This window comes from Ambystoma mexicanum, chromosome 1q (assembly GCF_040938575.1).
Source record: "Ambystoma mexicanum isolate Mex_15411 chromosome 1q, UKY_AmexF1_1, whole genome shotgun sequence".
Classification (NCBI taxonomy): Eukaryota; Metazoa; Chordata; class Amphibia; order Caudata; family Ambystomatidae; genus Ambystoma; species Ambystoma mexicanum.
Genome location: NC_090922.1, coordinates 1126970868 through 1126992741, shown reverse-complemented (window position 1 = coordinate 1126992741; position 21874 = coordinate 1126970868). Strand labels below are relative to the sequence as shown.

The 21874-nt window shown below is 42.8% G+C and overlaps 1 protein-coding gene across 3 annotated transcripts in view; it reads right to left on the bottom strand.

Annotated features, from left to right (window-relative positions):
• Positions 1-21874, bottom strand: part of VAV3 (vav guanine nucleotide exchange factor 3) — a 1781337-nt gene that overhangs the window by 334929 nt on the left and 1424534 nt on the right. For all 3 annotated transcript variants that reach the window (XM_069641873.1, XM_069641875.1, XM_069641874.1), the window contains exon 21: positions 20371-20436. In XM_069641873.1, coding sequence (XP_069497974.1) covers positions 20371-20436 — 66 coding nt within the window. The remainder of the gene's footprint in view (positions 1-20370; positions 20437-21874) is intronic.

The following is a 21874-nucleotide window of genomic DNA, read 5'->3' as shown; positions in this document are numbered from 1 at the left end:
ACCTCATTTGAGGTTTTGGAGATTTCATCATGTATAACTTCAAATATTGAGGCACAAAAAGGGGGCAGTGTTTTCCAGGATAGGTTTAGTGCCTTCCACTCCACAATTGCCTCCAGTGAAATTAGGGCCAGCTCATTTCTGATTCTGACGGTTCCCGCTGAATTTGGTAGGTTTAGAACTGCTTGCCAGAACTTACCCTCTTAATAAGGACCAGATTTCTGTGGGCATGTGGATTAACCCCTCTGCACCGTATGTTATTGTCGGGACCACCTTGTTCCTATAGAAGTTAACCAATGCGATCGTTGAAAACCTTCCAAATCTTTTGTCCATCAGACGCCCCTGTGTTGATAGAACTATGACCTTGTTTTTTAAGGATGCTTGTGCTGGTGCCTCTATAGAGCTGTTGTTAATGGTGACCCCTAGGTATTTAATTGAGTCCACTTCCTCGATCTTTTTTTCGCCCAAAAACCAACTGTGTTTGTTCTTTCTCGGTTTGGCCTTTTGGAGACAGATGATTTTAGTTTTGCTTTCATTTATCTCCAGTTGTGTTCTTATATAGATAGCGATGAAGGCTGTATAATTGTCTTTGAAGGCCTATTGCAGTTTGGTCGATCATAATGACATCGTCAGCATAGAGAAGTCTTGTTAGTTTTGTTTTCCACACCTTAGGTGGGAAGGACTGGATTGATGGTTCGAAGTCAGGGAGGTCGGCAGTATAGAAAGTGTAAATTGCCGCAGCAAGGGTCACTCGTGCTTGACCCCTTTCCCAGTTGGGATTGACTCACTTAGAAGGCCTCCTCTGTTTAGGCGTATTCTAACCGAGGTACCTGAGTGTAGCTGAATCAATGGATCCAGGATTTCTTGAGGACAATTTCTCTTCTGATGTTTTTGCCAGAGCCTTCGTCTGTTTACTTTGTCGAAGGCTTGGGTCATGTCTACAGAGATGATGTATATTCTGATCTTTTCCTGATGAGTCTGGGCTTTCAAAATGTTAAGTAACACAATATTCGCTGATGTACCAATGTTCAGTATAAAGCCTGTTTGAAAGGGGTCAAACCAGCCATTGGTTTTTGCCCAGTTGTTAAATTCTGTCAGTAGGAATGATCCAAAGATTTTGCCTATAACGTCAATCAACGCAATTGGGTGGTAGTTTTGAGGCTCGTCTTTTTTCCCTTTTTTGTAGATTGGCACAATCGTAGGGGTCTTCCATGAGCAAGGGATCTGATGTTTTCTACAGATTTTATCAAAGACGGCTTTTGTAAAGATCGCCCATTCTTCCAGATTTTCTTTTAGCATTGCATTTCTTAGACCGTCAGGCCCTGGTGTTCTCGATGTGGTGAGTTTTTCGATTTTCAACCGAATCTCCTCTAGGCTTATACCCAAGTTCCAGTATTCATGAGAAAATTCTGTAACGGGCGTTTAACGAAGTCTTGTCGTCCTTAAATAACGTTGATAAATGTTGTTCCCATTGTGATTTGCTGACATAGTTTTGCTGAAAATCGTGAGTAGTTGATTGGTCTTCTTTAATCAGCTGCCAAAAGGTTTGTGAGTTTTTCTTGCTTAATGCTTTAAGCATGGTTTCAGCCTCGTTCTGTAAGATGGTTCTTTTGCGTCCAGCTACCCAGTTTTTATACTTGTTGATGGCGATCTTAGCTTCTGCTTTTAGAGTTGATGAATTAAATTTGGCTGCCACTCTTTAGAGGTGCCTGACAGTTTTACGTTTTTCTACGAGCTCCTCATTGTAGCAGTGTCGTGATGTTTGATCTGCCACTTTTCCATTGAGTTTTTTGGTTTTGAAATGGTCAAGTAGGGATACAAAATCCACATGGTTTGAGCGTTTGTCAAAGTTCTCGTCGGTCACTGACATTCTGTATTTTCCAGTTATTATTTTTATGTCATTCGATTTCATCTGGAGGCGGTTACCACTGTTATTTCCCGTTACATCTACATCCATTGTTGGCCGACGAGTTTGCCGACTCCTTGACAGGATCACGAGTCTCAAATTGTGGTCACTGTTTTTAGTTTGAATGATCTCATGCCTTATAATGTGATCTACCAGATTAGTAGATAAAAACACCTGGTCGATGTCAGCTGCCTGGTATCCTCGTCGCCACGTTGGAATCACCGGTTTTGTAACTGGGCAAATAAGTTCTGTGGAGACGAGGTCCCTTGCTTTAATAGTTGCTGACCAAAGTTTCCATCTTTGTTCGCGTGGTGGGTTTGCTCTCTGTGTAGTCACAGTGGAGTTCAGTAGTTCAGTGTACCCCCAGTACAGTTTAAGTCACCTGCTATTAAGAATGATGGAATGTCATGTTTTAATAAAGCCATGTCAATAGTTGAAGTGACCATTTCTTTGAAGTCTCGAGGAGAGGTTGATTCCGGGTTCCAGTAGCAGTTGATGATAATCAGTTTCTTAGTAGTCTTCTCTGTCGTTTGAGTTCAATCCCTGCCCATTCAACTAGAATTGCCAAAAGCAGGTCCTCGCAGGTTAAGACTTCCTGTATCGATAGGCATGTCGCAGACTTTATAGCGGTCAGCAACCCAGAGGTAGGGCTCGTTCCTTTTTTTGCAGGTGCCAGTATTATGTCATAACCGTCCATAGCTGGTGGTGTAAGCAACCATGTTTCCTGGTAACAGAGAATATTGTATTCTCCCAGATTTAAGTCACTGGGTGCTGTCAGGTGTTTAAATCCTCTCATGTTCTAGGATCCTAGTTTTAACTCTTTGTTGTTTGGAGGGTTAGAGATTGTAGGCTTGTTTTTCCAGTGGACGCTATTTTCTGGTTGCTATTCAGTCGGGGCCATTAGGTGAACCTTTGATGTCCATCTTGATGCCTTTTCAGTTGTTTTATCTTTTCTACTTTGTTGTTTGGCTACACAAATCACTTTCTCTGCTTTTGGGTTGTCTGGGTTCAATGATTTTTTTAAATGTATTCATTGTGACATTTTGTTTTACATTTGAAAACTTTTATCACATTCCTTTTGTTAAAAACCAATCTCTCCTACAAAACCACAAAAACACCATTGTTTTACTACATCCCCCTTTTCATTGTAACTTCATCATTGGCAAGTTACTTCACACTGGTATCAACCTTCTGTAGAGTCTTTTCTAGGAAGTTTATCCCCTGAAATGTAAATGTGTGGTTATGTCCCTGCAAAAAATAGTCCCAACATTCCTTGGTGCTTGTTCCACCTTCTGTGGCAAAGTATGTCTTCAACAAGCATTGTCTTGCATTTTCTTTGGCGCTAATAGTAAGTGAGCTGTTGTTTCCATTTGATTTGTTTTGTTTTTTGACATCCCCTACAGGTTCCATTGGCGCTCCCTCTTTTACCAGTCCGGTTCACATACTCATTGGTTGGATACACGTCCAGCCTAATTTTCATCAGTCTTTCTCTGTAGAGGGGAATTTGTGCAAGTATCTGGGCATTTCATTCATTTCTTTTCCGATGTTCATTTGCCAAATTTACACTATTTTTGAGAGCCAGATTTGCTTCTCTTGTCGTGATCCAGTCGAGTCTAAGAAGTTTCTCCTTCACTTTATTTGGATTTGAAATTAGTTCTTTCATAGATGAGTCCAACTCTGCCAGCAATTCTCCCCACTCCTTTTTCCCTATGTTTAGGAGCTCAGCACTTTTTCCTATGCCATTTTTCACCATTATTCTATATCCTTCTGCAGGTTTTTCTTCGCTAATTTTCCTTAGAAGACATAGAGAGTTCCATTTCATCTTTACTTCCATGGACTCAAGGCATAGTTCTGCTCTTATTGCAACAATTGGCATAGCTTCAGGCAGTTTAAGTATGGGCTTCCAAAACATACGTTCAAGTTTTCTTGCCTCGCTTCCATATGTTAGCGACCACTTTTTGGGAGTAAAACATTCTCGCCGGGAGAAATCTTGCCAAATCTTCAATTTATAATACTACCCTGTGAACATAACATCTTTACCTTTGACTGTAACTCTTCTTCTCATTTTTTGTCTATGCTTGAGCTGTTAAACCTGATACCGAGATATTGGATCTCTGAGACATTATCCAGTAGCTCACCTCCAATTTGCCAGTCAAATTTTTTTGCTGAGCGTATCATACTTCCTCCAATAGTGACTATCTTTGATTTCTCACTATTGATCACCAAGTGATTAGCTGACATGTAGACCTGCAAATTGGTTAGTAGCCTCTATAGACCGATTCTTGTCTCATCCAATAATGCTATGTTATCGGCATAGCAAATGATTGGTACTTCTTTCTCGTTCAGTTTTTGGGGGAAGTGTCTTATGTTGGTTGTTATGATCAGGATGTCGGCTATATGTAGCTTAAAAAGGATCGCTGCCAACGGGCATCCTTGTTGGACTCTTTTCTTTTTATAGTCACATCCCGAGACAACGTTCCTTTGTTGTCAAGACGTATCTGTGTTGTAGTATTTTGATGTACAGCTCTTATTGGGTTTAGAAGATTTTTCGGGTACTTCCAGTGTTCCAGTTTGTCCCATAATTTTCTTCTGTGTACCGTGTCAAATGCCTGACTAAGATCTATAAATGCCAGGTGTACTTCTCTCTTCGACTTTTGTGCATTTATTTTAACCATGTTTAGTATAAAGAGATTCAGGTCTGTAATTGTTCTTTTCGTGAATCCCGTTTGTCTGGGGTCAACTTGTCAATTGCCGTTCCGCTAATTCTGCGGAGGAGATCATTCCCATTGTTGCCAAGACGGATTTAGGACGGTAGTTTTTTGGGTCGTCCCTATTTCCTTTTTTATATATTGGAACTGTGATGCTTTTGTTCCAAACTCCTGGTATTTTCTTTTGCAGTATTATCTGGTTGAATATGTTGTGAATTAGTGCTGCCTATTTTTTTGGATCTTTTTTCAAATGTATATTAGTTAAATCATCCGGGCCGGCCGCCGTTGAGTTTTTTAAATGTTTTATTGTAACTATTAGATATTTTATCTCCATCCTCCCTGACCAAGGAGTCTTTGTATCGACTTCCCACTGAGTCACATCGTCATCGTAAACTTTGAAGACTTGTGTGTAATGTGAGATCCAGTCATTTTCTGCAACCCCAACCATCAGCCTCTGTTGTTGATTGAGGGAGCAATCGTTAATGATCTTCCATGTGTCTCTTGTTGTTGCATTCCATAGGGACCTTATCATTAGCTCACCTTGTTCTTGCAGTCTCCTAGATTTAAATTCTCAGAGCCAGGATTTATAATGATTTTTGGCCCGTGCTATTGCCTTTCCATCTTGGTTTTTTTACTTCCTTTTTTTAATTGCCTTAATTCTTGCCTGAGTTGTTTTCTTCTCGCCACAAGTTTGACGCTATTCTGGTATTTGCGTATCATCATGTCTTGTTTTAGGCCTGGTTTTTTGTCACATATACTGTAAGCAAGGATTCATATTCAAGACGTTTATTCAGAGCTATGATATTTTCACTTAAGTTTGTAATATCATTGATGGTAAAACGCAGCCAATTTCCTGCAGGATTCAGTGACAACTACTGTGATCCTGCGTTAGCTGTTATTGTTCCTTTTCTCTTTATCGGCAATAACGATGCTTCCAATATTTTGTGGTCCCTATCTTCTTGTTCAATAATTCTGAACCTTTTTTAATTTTTGCAGCATTGACGCTGAGGTCCACATATAGTCAACTGTTGATTTTGCCTCTCCATTAGACCATGTAGCACCCCTGGGAATGTCACCCTTTGTCTGGCCGTTTAGCATTGATATATTGTTTTTGGATGCCATTTGTGCCCATTTTGCGGCATTTGAACCACCAATATCTAAATCATCCAGAAGTGGAATTCCATTTACATTCAAACATCTTATGTTTAGGTCACCACAAATAATTATGTCCAAGTTGGTGTAAGCATCAGTTTGGATTCGCAGTAGATCTGTTATTGCTGATAGTAAATTCTCTGCCGTAATCCCTGTGTGGTTCCAGTAAACATTGATCAGTAGTGTTATAGTGATCTTTTCACTTTCCTTCTCTTTGTTTTCAAGTAATACCCATTGCAGATATTTATTTGGGTCTCCTCTCTTTGTTATCCGGTATTCATTTCCTTTTTTAACTAGTATCAATAAGCCTGCCGATGGTCGACCAAACGGACCCTTTATAGCTCTGTTCATGTGTAAATCAAACCTGTTACTAGTTGGTAGGTCACTTAGCCATGTTTCTTGTAAACATATTAGAGAGGTGTTATTTAGATGTTGATTTTCTGTGGTCATTAGGTGTTTGAAACCCCTTGTGTTCCACGAGATTATTGAGTCTTGTCTTGTATCACTTTCTGCATCTTGCTACTTCTGTTTATTCTTTGTTGCCAATAAGGTTGCTATCCAAGACGAGTCCTCCCAGTCCTCGCAGTTGTTTGGGGAAACTCCAGCGTTCTGTTTTGGGACTGGTTTATATTCCCACTCTGATTATTCCTTATTGTTATTTTAAAATCTTCTTTACTTTTTTTGTGTTCCTTTACACTTTTAGTTGGCACTTTAAGTTCACCCTTTTTATTCGGTAAAAATGATATAATCTCATTGTTTACCCTCACTGGAAACTCTTCATTGAGGTCCCTCATGTGATAGCCTCTTTTCTTAAGGTCCTTTGCATGTTTAAGCATAGGTTTCTCAGGTTTTCAGAGATAAAGTATTCCTTTATACTTTTATCTTGGATTGCTGTCAGAGTTTTTGGAAGAGTTTCTGTGTGCCGAGTTGAAGAGTCTTTTTTCTCGGTATGCCCTGTGCTTGCCTGAGTGAGGAAAGTCAGTTCTTGGGCACTTAAAAATTTCTTTGGGTCTGTCTGACCATTTATATGATGTTTTTGTTGATTTCTTTGTCACCCTTTAGGTGCTGCACAATGCCTGGGTTAGGTTTATGATTACCATCATCCAAGGCGGTTTGTGTACATGCCTCTTTTTTAAAATTATTTTTAGATTTCTTGTTAGTTTCTGTGGCTACCATGAATCCTCCAAAAATTGTATTTTGCTGTTCATAGTTGCAATATTCGAGATTTAGTCTTTCAGAGTCTCATGAAGTGAGCTAATGCTATAGTCACAGTTGACATGACTCACAGCAGGTCAGACTTTCTTGTGTTTTCACCTGACATTTGGTCACTTAATCTTCTTGAAGTCCGATTTAGTGACAGGGTTGAATGTCCTGTGGTTCCTGAGGCGGATAGGTCAGTTGCTGGAAAAGTGGTTTTGTATTGCAATGGGTTGCTAGGTTGAGTCCTGACATTGTTTGCGTCATTCTAGTTTCTACTGGAGATTTCTCTTGTGGGGAATAATCGGAGAATGTAGTTTTCGTGCCGGTCAGCGCCAATAACCCTGCTTTTGGATTGTGATGGTGATCCAGAGTACAGTTGGGTGGTAGCAGCCACTGGAATGAATGGCTGTGGCATTACATTATCTTTTCCAATACCGGGTTGGACGGTAGGTTGTTTCTCGTGCACCATTCCCTGTTTCTCTGAAAGGGAGTTTCCACAGTAAGCTGTTTTTTGATGTTCCACTGAGTCCTTAATGAGAAAATTATCTGTTTAAGAACTGATAACTTCTTGTGGATCTAGATTCACTCGTTGACCAGTCAAGGGAGCTTGGCTGGTGTCGTGTCTCATTCTGTCATCTGCTGCCATTTGCAGAAGTTCGGCATCTGAAACCTCGACACGGGTTCGGTTTCCAATGACTCACAAGTTGATAGTTTCTGTTTGAAGAAGAACTTTTCCAATAGCAGTGTTCTTTTGGGAACAATATTCCTGTAAGTTCTCAGTTTGTCAGGATGTAATTGCTCCTTCCTAAGGCGAGGGATGAAAGGGACAGATGCTTTAGTTTGGTTACATTTTCACTTTCTTGTTGGTTAAGTCATGTGATTAGTGTTCTTTTGTCCATCAATCTCTCCTTTGTTTTTAGTTGTTGTAAGAGGTTTTTATTTTAGAGGTGCCCTTGTTGTTTTTCCCTGATTTGTGACTTGTGCTGGTTTTTGGCTTTCTATTAATAGGTTGGGCACTGTTAATGTCATCCTTAGTCGCTGTCTTTGTCGTTGGCCCCAAACAAGGGGTTTCCACATGGTGCGGGTTGTTTGTCGGAACTTTTTCACATTTGTAGTTTACACCAGTGTCATCATCAAACAGAGTTCTGTTCAGAGGGGAAGAACGATCCTGGTTGGTGCTCTCACTAAAACCAGGATCCATATCAATCTCCAGAATATTCGTAGGCGGTGTACTCTGGGTGTGATGGATTTCCGCTATCATGTTCCTTATGGTATGGGGGTCTTGGGTTTCACAATCAAAGTATGGCGTTAATGGATCACCTTGTGTACTGGGTATGGGTGAGGCCATATGAGTTTCTGTTTCTTGTGAGATTGCAATCTTAAGTTCAGTGGCTATGGGGTTCATGTGCATCCCCTGCCTCTTATTGAGTGTGGGTTTTGATTTGTCAGTCGGGCCCCCACCCACCTCGTCTGTCACATAGTCACTGTGTACATTCTCTGCCATTGTTCTGACAGGTAAGTTTGGTGTGTGTACAGCTGACGAAGAGGCTGTTCGTCACACAGAAAGCAGGTTCAGTGTTTACAGTTGGGTGTCGTTTCCAACATTTTCCGGACTATGTGCATGAAGGGTATTAGGGTGGGAAGGCATAGATGTATCAGCTGAGGGGTTGCCATTTATAGGACCTCCTGATGGAGGCTTACCTTCAGGTACTGGGGTTGCGCTAACAAGGCCAGGGTCCACCTCCAAGATGTGCGCGTCACGACTCCTCCTTGAACTTCTTAGGTGGCGTGCTTCCTCCATTCGGTTGTGCCCTGTATTGCAGTGCGTATGTGTCACTAGAACCGATTACCGGACATCCAGCTAAACAGCGAAACAGCAGGTATTAGAGTGCCCTCAACTTGCGTGGGCTCAATGCGGCAAGGGCAGCTGGGTCAGATATTGAAAAACCCGCTTCCTTGTGGGCGGAGCTAATGCCACGCACAAGGGTGGTCGTAGCTGTAGTCTGGGTGAGTCTCACAGTCTCACAGTCTGGCAGGCGAATCCAGGCAATTCCACTGGTGCAGACAGCAAGGCAGCAGCAGGAATTGTTCCTTTCTCCTCATGGCGAAACAGCAGGTATTAGCACGCACCCGACTTGTGCAGGCTCATTATTTTACAGATAATACTGTCCCCGCCCTCTGTGATCATGTATGTTCAATCAAAACCCCATAAAATACTACGGCAGTACAGAGTTTTAAGGGGACTTTTTATAATTTTATATTTCACAGTCTTTTTAAATGCTGACATCAGGTCTCCCGCTGCCATTCATGAAACCCATATAGTCATTAGGAGTTTCCTGGTATACCGCTGGTAATTCCAGCTGGACACTGGGAAACGTACCTACCATTACCAGAGCCTGATATCCCGGTATTTCTAGGATATTGCAGGTGCGGCTACAGTGGTCAGTCTCCATTCCTTGGAGTCCCATAGTACTCCATGGGGGCAGTTGCCAGTATTTCCAGCACCCTACCTTCAGCTCTTGGCTGAAGGTTAATGAGGTAAACCCCATCGGCAAAATTGTACTTTTGTGGTGGGGGAAAACGGGCAGTCACAGAATTATTGCCACTTTTCCCGCCACTTTTCCCACACCACACAACATATAATGAGGGACAAAGACTTTTCTTTGTAGCATTACATTATGGAATGACTCGAAAGTTGTTTTTTCCGCCTTGTTTTGCAAGTATGCGTGCTTTGGTATCAGGATTCCATGACATGTCCCAAACCCTTTGGTCTTCCATCTACCAATAGGAGGCACATTTGTTCTATTGACTTTGGAAGCTCATGCTGTAGTTTGACCTGCGGCACAACTGATTCTGTTTACCAATGCTCTGATTCTGCAAGTACGATGACACATTGTGTACTGTGCAAATACGCAGCTTGGGGAGACAAGTGAGACTAGGACCAGCCCAGGCACATCCACTGACTGCAGAACCACTGAGTATCGAGCCAGTGCCTTCCCAAAACACAAGCCTAGCCCAGAGGCCATATCCTGGCAAAAAATAAAGTAAGATGTGTGGAATAAAATACCCACATGCCACACTGAAAAGGTTGAACCCACCACAAAAATATGTTTTACTTGTGCCACCAAGAGGAATTCCAAACTGGTTCCCGCTTGATAAACATGGTGTCTAAGGCACGCATTTAACTAGCTGAGCTATTCCAACAGCATGGCACTTCACTTTCTATTGTGTGCCACTCTACCGAGAGGACACTATGAGCATTTTGAATACTAACTAGGTGAAAATGTTATCAGCACTTGACTCTGGATATGGCAGCAAGCACTGCATTGTGCAATCTGAAGGGAAGCTCCCCTTCCCATTGGTCTAAATCTGACAAAGTACTGTTTTTCAGATAGTTGGTGTTTCTCTACTAGCAGCCTACAGGCTCAAATTACTGAGGGTGTGTCAGTGTGTTTCCCAAGTTTAAATGTTTTCTTTTCAGAGCTGGCACCCTAAAGTGGCTTTTACAGCCATACACCACCCACACAGTGTGGATGAAAGACTTAATCTGTATCTCAGAGTGTCACTGAGCATCTGCGGATGTGATTTTACCATACCACTGAGGGGCAGTGCAAGCCATGGGAATTGGCCAGGGGGCTGGTGGCTGACAAAAGTATGGTTAAGTAGCCCTGGTAGGAGAAGCATTCATCACATCCAACATTAAGAACAATCACTCTGTTTTTCACACAGACACTATAGTGTCAGCAGTGTTTTGTAACACCAGCCTGTAGAAGATGCATCGATCATTGTTGAATGAAGTATGGGAGAAGAACAAATTACTTTTTTTTGGTAATGCTGTTTCCGGTGGATGTTCATGCCACTGATTCCTCATCTAAGGTATCCCTATCCCAGCGCAGCGGTTCACTGGAAAGCGTCCCGCTGCCAGGGTGCGCAGCATGGATCCGCGTTGGCTCCATCTGACGCCTCAATGCGTTCATGCTGGATATGCCATCAGGGCTAGTATATATAGAGGCACTGCTCCCTTTCACCTTATTTCCACCCTTTTTCCCTAGCACCCTGAAGCTGAGGACTGGGGAAGTGACTGGGGAACCAATAGTGTACTAGCTTCCCGCAAGAGGGGCGGGTACGGAGGGTGATGAGGACTCAGTGTGAGTCACGTTCATCAGAAAGAACATTACTGAGAGGTAAGTAATTTCTTCTTCTAATGAACTCCTTCCACTGATTCCTCATCTATGATAGTCTCTCAAAGCAGTATGTAACCTGGAGAAGGAAGGAAGCAAGGACACCACCTAAACCAGAAAACTCTGGAGATTCCACTGCCAAACCAGACATTCTGGCCTGCGAAGGGAACCCAATCAATAACGCTTTGCAAAAGTGTTCAAAGACTTCCACGTTGCTGCCTGGCAAATGGCCAGGATGGGGACTCCCCCATGCAGGGCAGAGACAGCTGCCACTCCCCTGGTAGAATGAGTTCTGATACCCTCAGGCACCTCCTTCCCAGCCACATTGTAGCATTCTGAAATGCAGATAATGATTCACCTGGACAGGGTCTGCTTGGTAACAGCCCTGCCTGCATGAGCAACAGTGTTTCCAACAAAAAGCTGGTCATCCTTCCCAGCCTCTCTAGTACGAGAAACAACAAATCTCAGGCCTGAACCAGGTCCAGGCAATGGAATTGTTACTCTGGTTTAGAAGGGCAAGGCAGAGGAAACAACACAGGAAGATGGGTCTTCTGACAGAGATGGAAATCCGAGGCCAACTTTGGCAGAAAGGAGGGTCCCAGGAAAATCAACTTTTGGGTGAGTAATCTAATAGAACATGAATGAAGGGGTTTAAATGGATCACCCATCAGAAATGTTCAAATTAAATTAAAAACCCACCCCGGATCACAAACTGGTGCGGGGGAATCTGGTTATACATTCCCCTAAAGAACTGCATAACAGTAGGTATTGTGAAAAACAAGTCCTGTTCTGGGGACATCTTGAAAACTGAAATAGCTGCAAGGTAACCCTTTACAATGCCAATCTTCAGGCCTGCCTGGGCCAAAGAAAGAAAATCCAACACACTGGATATAGGACAGGATAAAGGATCCAGGAACCTCTCCTGGCACCAAATCGAAAATGTACGCCACCTGCAGGCATACACAGATTTCATAGCAGGCCTCTGAGCTGAAAAGAGCACATTGAGGACATTGTCTGACAAGTCCAACTCCTTGTATTTCAGCTGCTCAGTAGCCAAGCATGAAGGTTCAGGCTGTTGCGGTTTGGGTGGTAGACCCCTCACTCCCTCCGATTAGGAGAGCAGGCATACTCTCCTCTGGAGGTGCCAGGGAGGGTGGATTGACATGTTCAGCAACATCAGGTACCATGTTCTCTGGGCCTAATCTCTGGCACTCAGGATCATAGTGGTCCCAAACAGGTGCAACCTCCTGAGAACCAGCGGAGTGGTAGGGATCTGCAGGAACACATAAAGGAGGTGTAAAGTCCACTCGACCATCAGTTCATCTCCTAGAGCTCCTTGATGAGGAGATTCCCTGGAGCAGAACAACTCACACTTCCTATTGACACTGGAAGCAAAGAGGTCCACTTGAGGAGTTCCCCAAAAAGGAGAAGACCTCCTCCAGAATTTCCTGACAGAGCAGCCCCATTACCTTTTTTTCATCTTCCTTGACATTTTTTTCAGAACAGTTGCTGAACACGATGGCTGGAACTTAATGCTCCCTCCCCAAAATGGGTGCTTCAACTCCAGTTACCTCTGCTTCCACAGCAAGTGTGTGTTCTCCAAAAACAAAACAAAGACTGTTTAGCCTATTGTCCTTAAGTTTCATAGTCTTAGTGTCCAACCACTGATGCCCTTCTTAGATTAAGCTTTTGTTTTGATGACTAACCACGAGTTAATGCCATGCCCCTGATTTGTATGCTATCTCTCCCCTCTGATCTTTGAACTACACTTCTGGTCTTGTAACACCCTACTGGTCTTTGAGCTGCGAGTATGACCGTTTAAAGCATTTAAATCTGATTCTGAGAAATCATTCACACTGGATTTGAATCATCCTCCAATATTTTTAGACCCCCAACCACATGTTATCTGAAACAACCTAATCCTTGACCTTGAACTGCCCGTAGTCCTAAACCAATCCAAAGCCTCTCAATTGATCATTCTGAATTGAGGCACACTTTTCCCCCTCATTAGATTAAACAGTTGTTATATGTGGGGATGATCCAGTAGCCATTGCATGGAATCCATCTTAATGGAACCACAGCAAAATATTATCTATGGAACCAGTTGTTGTCATCTGAAATGAGGGAGGGAGATTACGTTACCGTTAGATACAGTTTGAACCAGCAGGGAAGGATGAGAAATGGTTTCTGGGGGTCTCTCTAAGCCTTAGTTTCTACTTGCATGATAATAAAGAAGTTTTTTCACTAACCTCTAGTGTGGCTTGCCCCCATCAATAGACATTTAGTTTAACCATTACACTGCTCAAACTCACCCCCCAATCCTTAACTTTGCAAGGCAACCCTTTTTCAATGACAGAGACAGCTTTTAAACCCAAAAAGCCCAGATGGTTCTTCGGGGGGATGGGCAGCAGCCATTTAAACAATTCAAGGTCAGTGGCGGCTGGTGATTATTTTAAGCAGAATGGATTTAGCATCATGGTTTTGGGGATGAAGGGAGTCTTCTTCCAAAAGAATTCTTTAAGTAATGGTTTGAAATAGTGCATGGAATAGAACATTGAGAAAGATGGGGTAGAAACACAGGATACATTAAAGCATAAGAACGCAAGAGCATTTTACAACATATTCATGAGGCCTGTGTCGACAATACATACTAGCATAAACATTATAAATAACTTTATCCTGCAAATTACTTTGGTGTAGAATTGTCACAGTACATCGTTTTTATTAATCTAGGTGTATAATATGTGCCCTCATTGCCTGTGTAAACAACTATCATCAATCTGTACCACAATATATTCCAGCGTTGCCACTGCACATCAAGTTCATAAGACTGTGGCCACAATATTTGCCAAAAATAATACTGTATATCACTTTGATGATGTCACATAGAGAAATGTTGCAGCCCCACTACAGCCAAATGCATACATATGCATGTATTGACATGGTCACACACACACGTGCCAACATACACACACTAGGTTGGTCTACCATCCAGGTTTCCAGGACTGTCCCAGTGTAATGGGCTGTGGGACTAATGTCACTTAAGATTGTGAATTGTGGGGTATGCTGTTCGGTTATTTTATTATGTGACGTGGGTACCTTTCAAGGCATCTCTATAAAAATAATTATTATTGAACCGCTTAACACCCAAACACAAAAAAATATTAACACGAAATAAAGCTGAGATGATATGTGGTCAAGTGCTCACACTGTATATTGGGCCGGAATCCCAGTTTCACAAGTTAACAGGAGTGTGTTTTCGTATGCAAAGCATACACTGTCATATCTGTCAAAATTAGGAGTCTTTGGACGTGATTCAGTATGCAGTTTTTACTTTAAAAAAAAGGCTAAATAACGCTTTACTAGACTATTGGGTTATTCACTATAATATAATAATGGCCAACCATACACACCACAAAGCCATATGTCTCTCAGCAGCTACAGTTAATGTCGTCCCCCATGATGCTCCCAAGCATCAAAGACAAATAACATGCCTTTTAATGTCCTTTTTGTGATGTCACTTCTGGTGATGTCACTATTGGGGTCTGCATGTTTCTTATGACACAGGACGTTGGAAACCCCAGTACGTGGCGTGGCGATAAATGTACCATGTCAGTGTCATGTATGCATAACAGTGCTACAGATGTGCTATTGTTTGTGTTGTGTTTATGTTAAAATAACATTAACATCTGTCAAAAAAGTTATCTAAATAATAGATTATGTGATGATCCTTCAGATGGTGTCACTTCTTCCCAGGGGAGAACCCCTATCCATGAGGCTAGAGAGGTGAGGCCGCTGGCCAATAGTCCCCTTAGGGGTGGTAATATGCGGGAGGATCTCATGCAGAAGGATTTATCTCCTGGGGATAAGGATGCGATTGGGAGGCACAGCCCCTTTCAACCCCAACCAGGTAGGCCGAGGGTAGGACCTGGACCTTAGGGGTATAAACTCATGTCTAAAACCATGTATTACTTTGAGACACCAAATGACCCTAATGGTTTAGGTATAGAGACAAAGAATCTCCCGTGAATGCTACAAGCGGGCGGGAAAAACCAAACAGCTCTAGTCAATGGAATGGACGTTACATCACGGCAGACACTACTATATCAGGGCTTCAGAAACAGACGAAGGTGGAAGAGTGCCAGGAAGAATACTAGAGAAAGAACCTGAGAGAGCATTCGAGGTGGACAGAGAAATAGAAAACCAGAGAAAGATCAAAGCTGAGAGAGCATCCGAAGGCGCCGGACCGATAAGCTTCAGCAAGCAATGTGGAAGGTGTGGTTCAAGGGAATGCACAAGGACATCTTGCAGGCCAACGGGGTCTTCACTGTGGAGAAAGCAGAAACGAAGAAGGGAATAGGTGTCCAACTTAGAGGCAGAAGGCCAAATGCTATACAACTGAAAGATGGTGGCCAGTGGGTGAGAGGCAAGCAGAACCAGAGAAGGACTGGCAGAACACCCCGGTTGTTCAAAAATACATTGGTCAAAAGACAAGGGGAAAGCACTATACCAGTTGACTGATAGCCCTACAGAATAATGGAGATTGGGTCGTGGTGTCTGACCTGTAGTGGTGGGACCGAGTGGTCCAACACCTGCATCGAAACTGGTACTTCTACCCGTACACACAGCTACCTATCCAGATCTGAACAGTATCCAGAAAGGTAGTTTCTGGATGTTATATACAGAGGAGCTTCCCGACAGCCAGCTGTATAGGGCCCAAGAAGCAAACCTCCACAAGAGAAGGAGAAGGGCATCTTTCAAAATCCTACCGACCCAGTGAAGCATCCCAACCCCCACATGAAAGTCCGGGTGGGAGCAGACAAGCTGTTTATGAAACTTTTAGACATTTCACGAAATGTAAGAGCACCTACTTGAGTAATTGAAAGGACGCTGTGTCCTTGAACCCAAGACCCCAACTCCCTGGAATGACATAAAGGAAATTATCTCTGCAACCCTGGAAAGTACAACTGAGAGGCCTAAAAGGGTTGGAGGCCGGGCAATAGTTTATGCTCTTGTAGACGGGTGCCAAACATGACCCTCATGCCCCCCCACATGACTCTCATGACAAAGGCAGAGAAACAACCAATGTGCCTCATCACCACAAACTTCGATTTATTGCAGGTGTGAGAAGTATTATTCTCTCAGACAGCTGTTCAGACCATACCCAATTAATGACTTGAACGATATGGAAATTATGTTGATCAAGCAAGTCGACTAACTGCAAAACCAGACATTAATAACGTCATCACTGACATCATGACATAGCCGCATTATACATGAAGTACATATTCATCCATTCATGAAGTTACATGAATGTGCACTAGTTTATTGCATATAGGCATGAAGCACATGATAGAAGCCGGATGCACATACATATCTTTTTACTCATATCTTTTGCCAAAGCTGAAACCGCAAGATGCGCAGTATTCATATATTTAGCTTGCACATGCTTGACTTCTACTAACATGGATAAGCCATAAGGAATGGTACAGAAGCTATAGGTCTTTGAAATGGATGGCAAAGGAGACACAGGGTTCGAGTACATCGAAAAGCTGACATGATTGCTGTAGCCAGAGGCGAGCAGAAATGAGGCACTCAGCCAAAGACAAGTGGAGATGGAAAGTTCCAGTTACAAGAGAAATGAGCCACCTGCAGACAATCGGGTTAAAAATTCTTATAATTACAAGCAGAACAGCTTCATTTTGTGGCCTCAACACACGTGACCCAGCCAAACAGGACAATGCCCATTAAACCAAGGTAGATGAAGAGGGCTGTTCCTATCGAACCAGAGGGGAAAAAGCTACAAGTGTTGCCCACAAGCTGCTAACTGAATGCACTCTTCCATGCCTAGGTGATCAGAGATGTCAACATTAGGGAACAATTTGCACCTCCATGTCCATTGCCATTGCCTTGTAAAGGTACACTCGGTCTGGTAACTGTTAAGGGTCACAGGGATGGGAGGACACATTCTTCCCAAACCAGATTCACCTTTCACGTGGGGATATCATTTGTTGCAAGGGCCAATGGTCTCTCTGCGACCCTGCAACATTGTAAATTGATACTAGTAGAGGTGGTCCTAGGAGGAGCCACTAGATATGGCTATCCAACTATAGAACTAACCCATAAATTGTCTATATGTAGCCTACCCAAACTGACCAGTGCAAATGTGTGATAGGCTTCTGGGATGGAACTTGAATTTGTGACCTCACACCGGCATATCACTGTGTGTCACATGCTTAGAAGACAAGAGCTCTGGATGATACTTGTTTTTCTGGTGTGATCCCTGTCATTTTGTTTGCTAATAAAAGACAGCGGGAGGCAGGGTCTGCACTCTCCATTGTGGTGGGGTGACCTCCAACCTTTCACCGAGGAACCACCACTGCCCTGCCAAATTCAAAGATTATAGTCTTAATTCTGTGCTACCTTTAGCATATTCTTCCCCGTTCTGTGGCCAACCCATGGCCAGCCCTTGACTTCAATTTTGCATTCAAATTCTCGCTGTGGGTGTGCACTGTCTGTGTTAAGGGCAACACAATACTGCAACAAATCAAACAATATAGTGCAAGGAGTAAAAGTATGTTTATAGCGATGTGACTGTTCATGGAAAAAGAGGGTGAATTCACACTTTTCAGGCATTGAAAAGGAAAATGTCCATCTCATGGAGCCATGCAATATAGTTGGCTCCGTACAGGTGATAGGATATTGGCCTGAAGAACTCGTTGTCATAGTAGGTCTACAAGAACATTGGTTTGTGTTCCAGGCATTTATAGATGTCTTTGGACCGAATAATTGGCCAGGTACAAGAATGTGAGTGCATATGCTTGTGTACATGCCATCAACAGATATTATGAATGCACAAAGTGAATGCATGATGTGTACGGTATATAGAAGTATAGATGGCCATTTTCTAACATTGGGGACATATCCCATAGAAGCATAACAAAGAGAGCGTTGTTTATGATGACACTCTATTCTTGATAGCTGCCCACATGAGGTTTCCCGTCCTGTATGCCCATAGTGATATTTCTTTGGCCACTGACCAGTCCCAATGGACCAGGTGGTGGAAAGGGGGGAGGGGATGAGGGAAGCATGCAGAATGTGGATGGGCACCTCTACTTCTCCACCCCAATACCAGGAAGCACCTGGCCTCCTGACACTCTCCAGCGCCTCCCTCGTGGTTCAAGTCTCACATACTCCCACCACCCAAAAAGCAAAATGGAACTAAGTGTACTGCCATCAAAACGTACCCCCCTCAGCCCTCAGATCCCCTCCTCCCTGGCACGGGTCCCAAAAAGAGTGGTAGATGCAGGCCAGAGCCCCAATGTTGAGTGTGGTGCTAGTGACTGACGGAGCAGGATTCGACCACAACACACACACCATGCTGCAGTCAAGAGCATTAGAGATGTCGAGTGCGAATTTCACTCAGATGTTTAATGCCATCTAATGGTGGGTACGGCTATTGTGTTGTTGGGAAGAGATCTTACAGTAGTTATAATAACTCCAAATATTATAATTAATGCTTAGAAATGCAGCGTGATTTATGGGGCACCAAGACACAATATGATGTATAAAGGAACTTGGCAAAGGAAACTGGATTCTTCAAGTAATTGTAGCTCGGCCATGTGGCATGATGCAAAAAAAATAAATAAAATAATAGGAAATTCCCCCATCCAATATGTTCCTTGTCTAAACTCAGGTGATACTGCAGGCTATCATAGAGAATACTGGGATGTCATGGCAAAGGAAGGAGTGTTTAGAAGCATGTGATTAGTCTAGGATAGTGGGCTCATTTGCACCTAGCACCTGTAAATGACTCCTGGAAAGGAATAGTCTGGGTACTCTTGGCATAAGTTTAAATATAGTTGTAACACCTACTATCTTGATTCCGCATTTAAGAGAACAGACCAGATAGGTTAAAAAGAACAGTGCAATCAGAGAACATATGACGTTTCAGATTTCTTCAATACAATTTTTAGCGTAATCTGTTAACACAAAGCGACTGAAGGACGCATGAAAAACATAGTGTCTCCATTTGAGGAAAGCCGGCCTCATCCAGGCGATTTCCTATGTAAGCACGTGGGTTTTATTTATTTATTTATTTATTTTATTTATTTGGCATTTGTAAAGCGCGCCTAACACGTAGGTATCTGGGCGCTGGACAGACAGAAAGTAGGACATTTATCATAAGTTACATAGTAGAGACATAATACATTTATACATAGTTTATCATATTTACAGTATGTAGTACGCACATTGTTTGAGTGTGCAGAAGAGTTTTCAGGGATAGAAAGTGCCTAGTACGTTGCTATGGTTTGCTTCAAGCATGACATTTAATACCCAACATTAGTCTGACCCTTTTCCTCATAAGTCACTGACACGATCAGCGTTTCCCTTTTTAAAAAAAAACCTTTCAACCTATTTGCATTAGTGCAATATAGTTCTGTAATATTGTCTGCCTTTTTTCCTTGTCAATTTAAGTAACAGACAATCTCTTATTGTCAACGTTTTGACTATTTTCTTTCATTTCTGTGCAGGTTCACCTTTGTGACACCTCGACCATGAAATGTCTTACCTTTTTGAATGGTGGATTTTGTGGGGCCAAAAGACATATAGCCATTTCCTAAAGATCTCGTACCATTAACTCCTATTAACCATTAACTCATGTAGCATTAACCCTGCCAAAGTACCAAATTCCACATGCTTGCATAGGATGGAAAATCCATGGGTCACAAAAAGGAGTTTAGCAGTTCTCATTCAACCATGTGACCCAGCACTAAGGGGACACTCAATATGTAAACATGCTCTTAATACAACTATTTACACAACAGCACCCTATATGTGCAATATTGCATCCTGTTCACACCTGCAACGATTTGGATGCATTTGTCCATTCCAACGTGACCATACGTTTTTTCTAGCATTGCATTGTTATCATGTGTTTTTCTCATCAGAATCTCTAGACAGTTTAGATTCGTAAATTCCCCAAAGTTCAATTTATTTGTAGTATATTCCTACACCATATTTGTTTCTTGGATAATCAAAGACAAATGAATGTTATTACTGAAAATGATTTCTGGCGAAGCAGGTACAGAGATATTGTTCAGAAATAACGCATGTCGCTTAAGGCAGCATTTATGAGATGCCTGATCTGAACCGGGCACCGTTACTTTTAGTATTCTTAGGGAAACTATCACACTGACAAAAACAATGAAACAGTTGTACTTACACATGGGCAAGGCTTGACTGCATCACACGGGAAAAAGCCAACTTCCCCGGTTCCTAAATGTCTCCCCTGGAACAGTTAGAAAGAGTGCATTAGAAATAATATGGCTGCAATTCATAAATAATGCAATTTATATATAATGTTAATAATAATATATCACAGATGGCCTGAATGAGAGACCAATTCGCAGAGACAGTACAACAGTCTTTATTGTTTCAGCAGAGGGACTAATGGTCGTCGATATTGCTAAAATGCTAAAAAAAATAGGAAGGGGCGTTCCCACCCTAGCACGGGTGACCCTCGCCGTAGGCTAGTACTAGAGATTGGTAACCCCTGACATCTAAAGAGCTAACATAAAAAAGACTTTTCTAGCTGAATTTTTGCAGGAAACAATCTACGGGTCCCTCGTCAATGTTTTTCCCCCACAAATGATGTGTCCCTGGAAGATACCCCGTGATTCACCCTTGCTGTTCCTTTCAGGCCCTGCTGCTCTTCTCCCTGATTCTATCTACTACTTACCATTTTTTCCTTCTACTCACCTTCCTCCTCCACCCACCGTCTCCCCTCAATCTCCCTCGTGTTCCTTCTAGAGTCCTTTCAATGGTCCTAGTCTATTCTCTCTCTCTGTCTCTCTCTTTCTCTCTCAACTACCTCTACCCTCTGATCTACTCCTACTTACCACTTCTCCACACTCCTCTACTCTCTCCACTCTACACTGCCACTCGCCGACCTTCCTTCCCTAGTCACTATCCTTTCACTTCCCCACATAACCGTTCTCAATCACTCTCCATTCACTTCCAGTACCACTTTCTCTCACTAACCAATACCTGACCTTACACAACGCATGTGTAATCCCCCTCTGCGCTCCTCCACTCCATCCTTATTCCATCAGGTCTCTTGATCCACCTCTGCCTCGTCTGATCCCATCAGAAAAACCTAGAACTTCATGTCTCCCATCTGTCCTTTTATATTTCCCTCTTTCTCCTCATTGGTCATCCATACCCACTGGTTCCCCGGGCCAACCTTCCCCCATTCTTCCCACTCGACAGGAGTGTTTAGATAGTCACAGGCACTGTATAGATGGTGTACACTATTTTGCTCCTTGATTTTTATGTGTATATGTCTATGTCTTTAGACATCAGACAGCGCCTGTATGCTCCCGGGCCCTTGGAGCGCGGTATACATTACAAAAAGTAAAAAATGCAAAGCAACAGAGAATACGAAAGGGAGCATGAACCCAGCCCCGCTCTCATGTGTGGGCCATTTAATGGAGGCAAGCATTTTTGGCTGATGGTTTTTGAGGTCCAGTTTGTGTGATGGGCTTGTCAGTCGGAGAGTCCTTCCACAACTTTCTTCCAGGTAAGGGAAATGTCTGGTAATCCCGATTTCTTGTGTGGGCCTGTTAGTTGGTTTTCTCAACTGGGTGGCCATTTTGCAGCTCTCTCAGTCAAGTGCATTGCCCGCGGGGCTCTCAGCATACGTCCGCCTTGTCAGATTCACGCAGCAT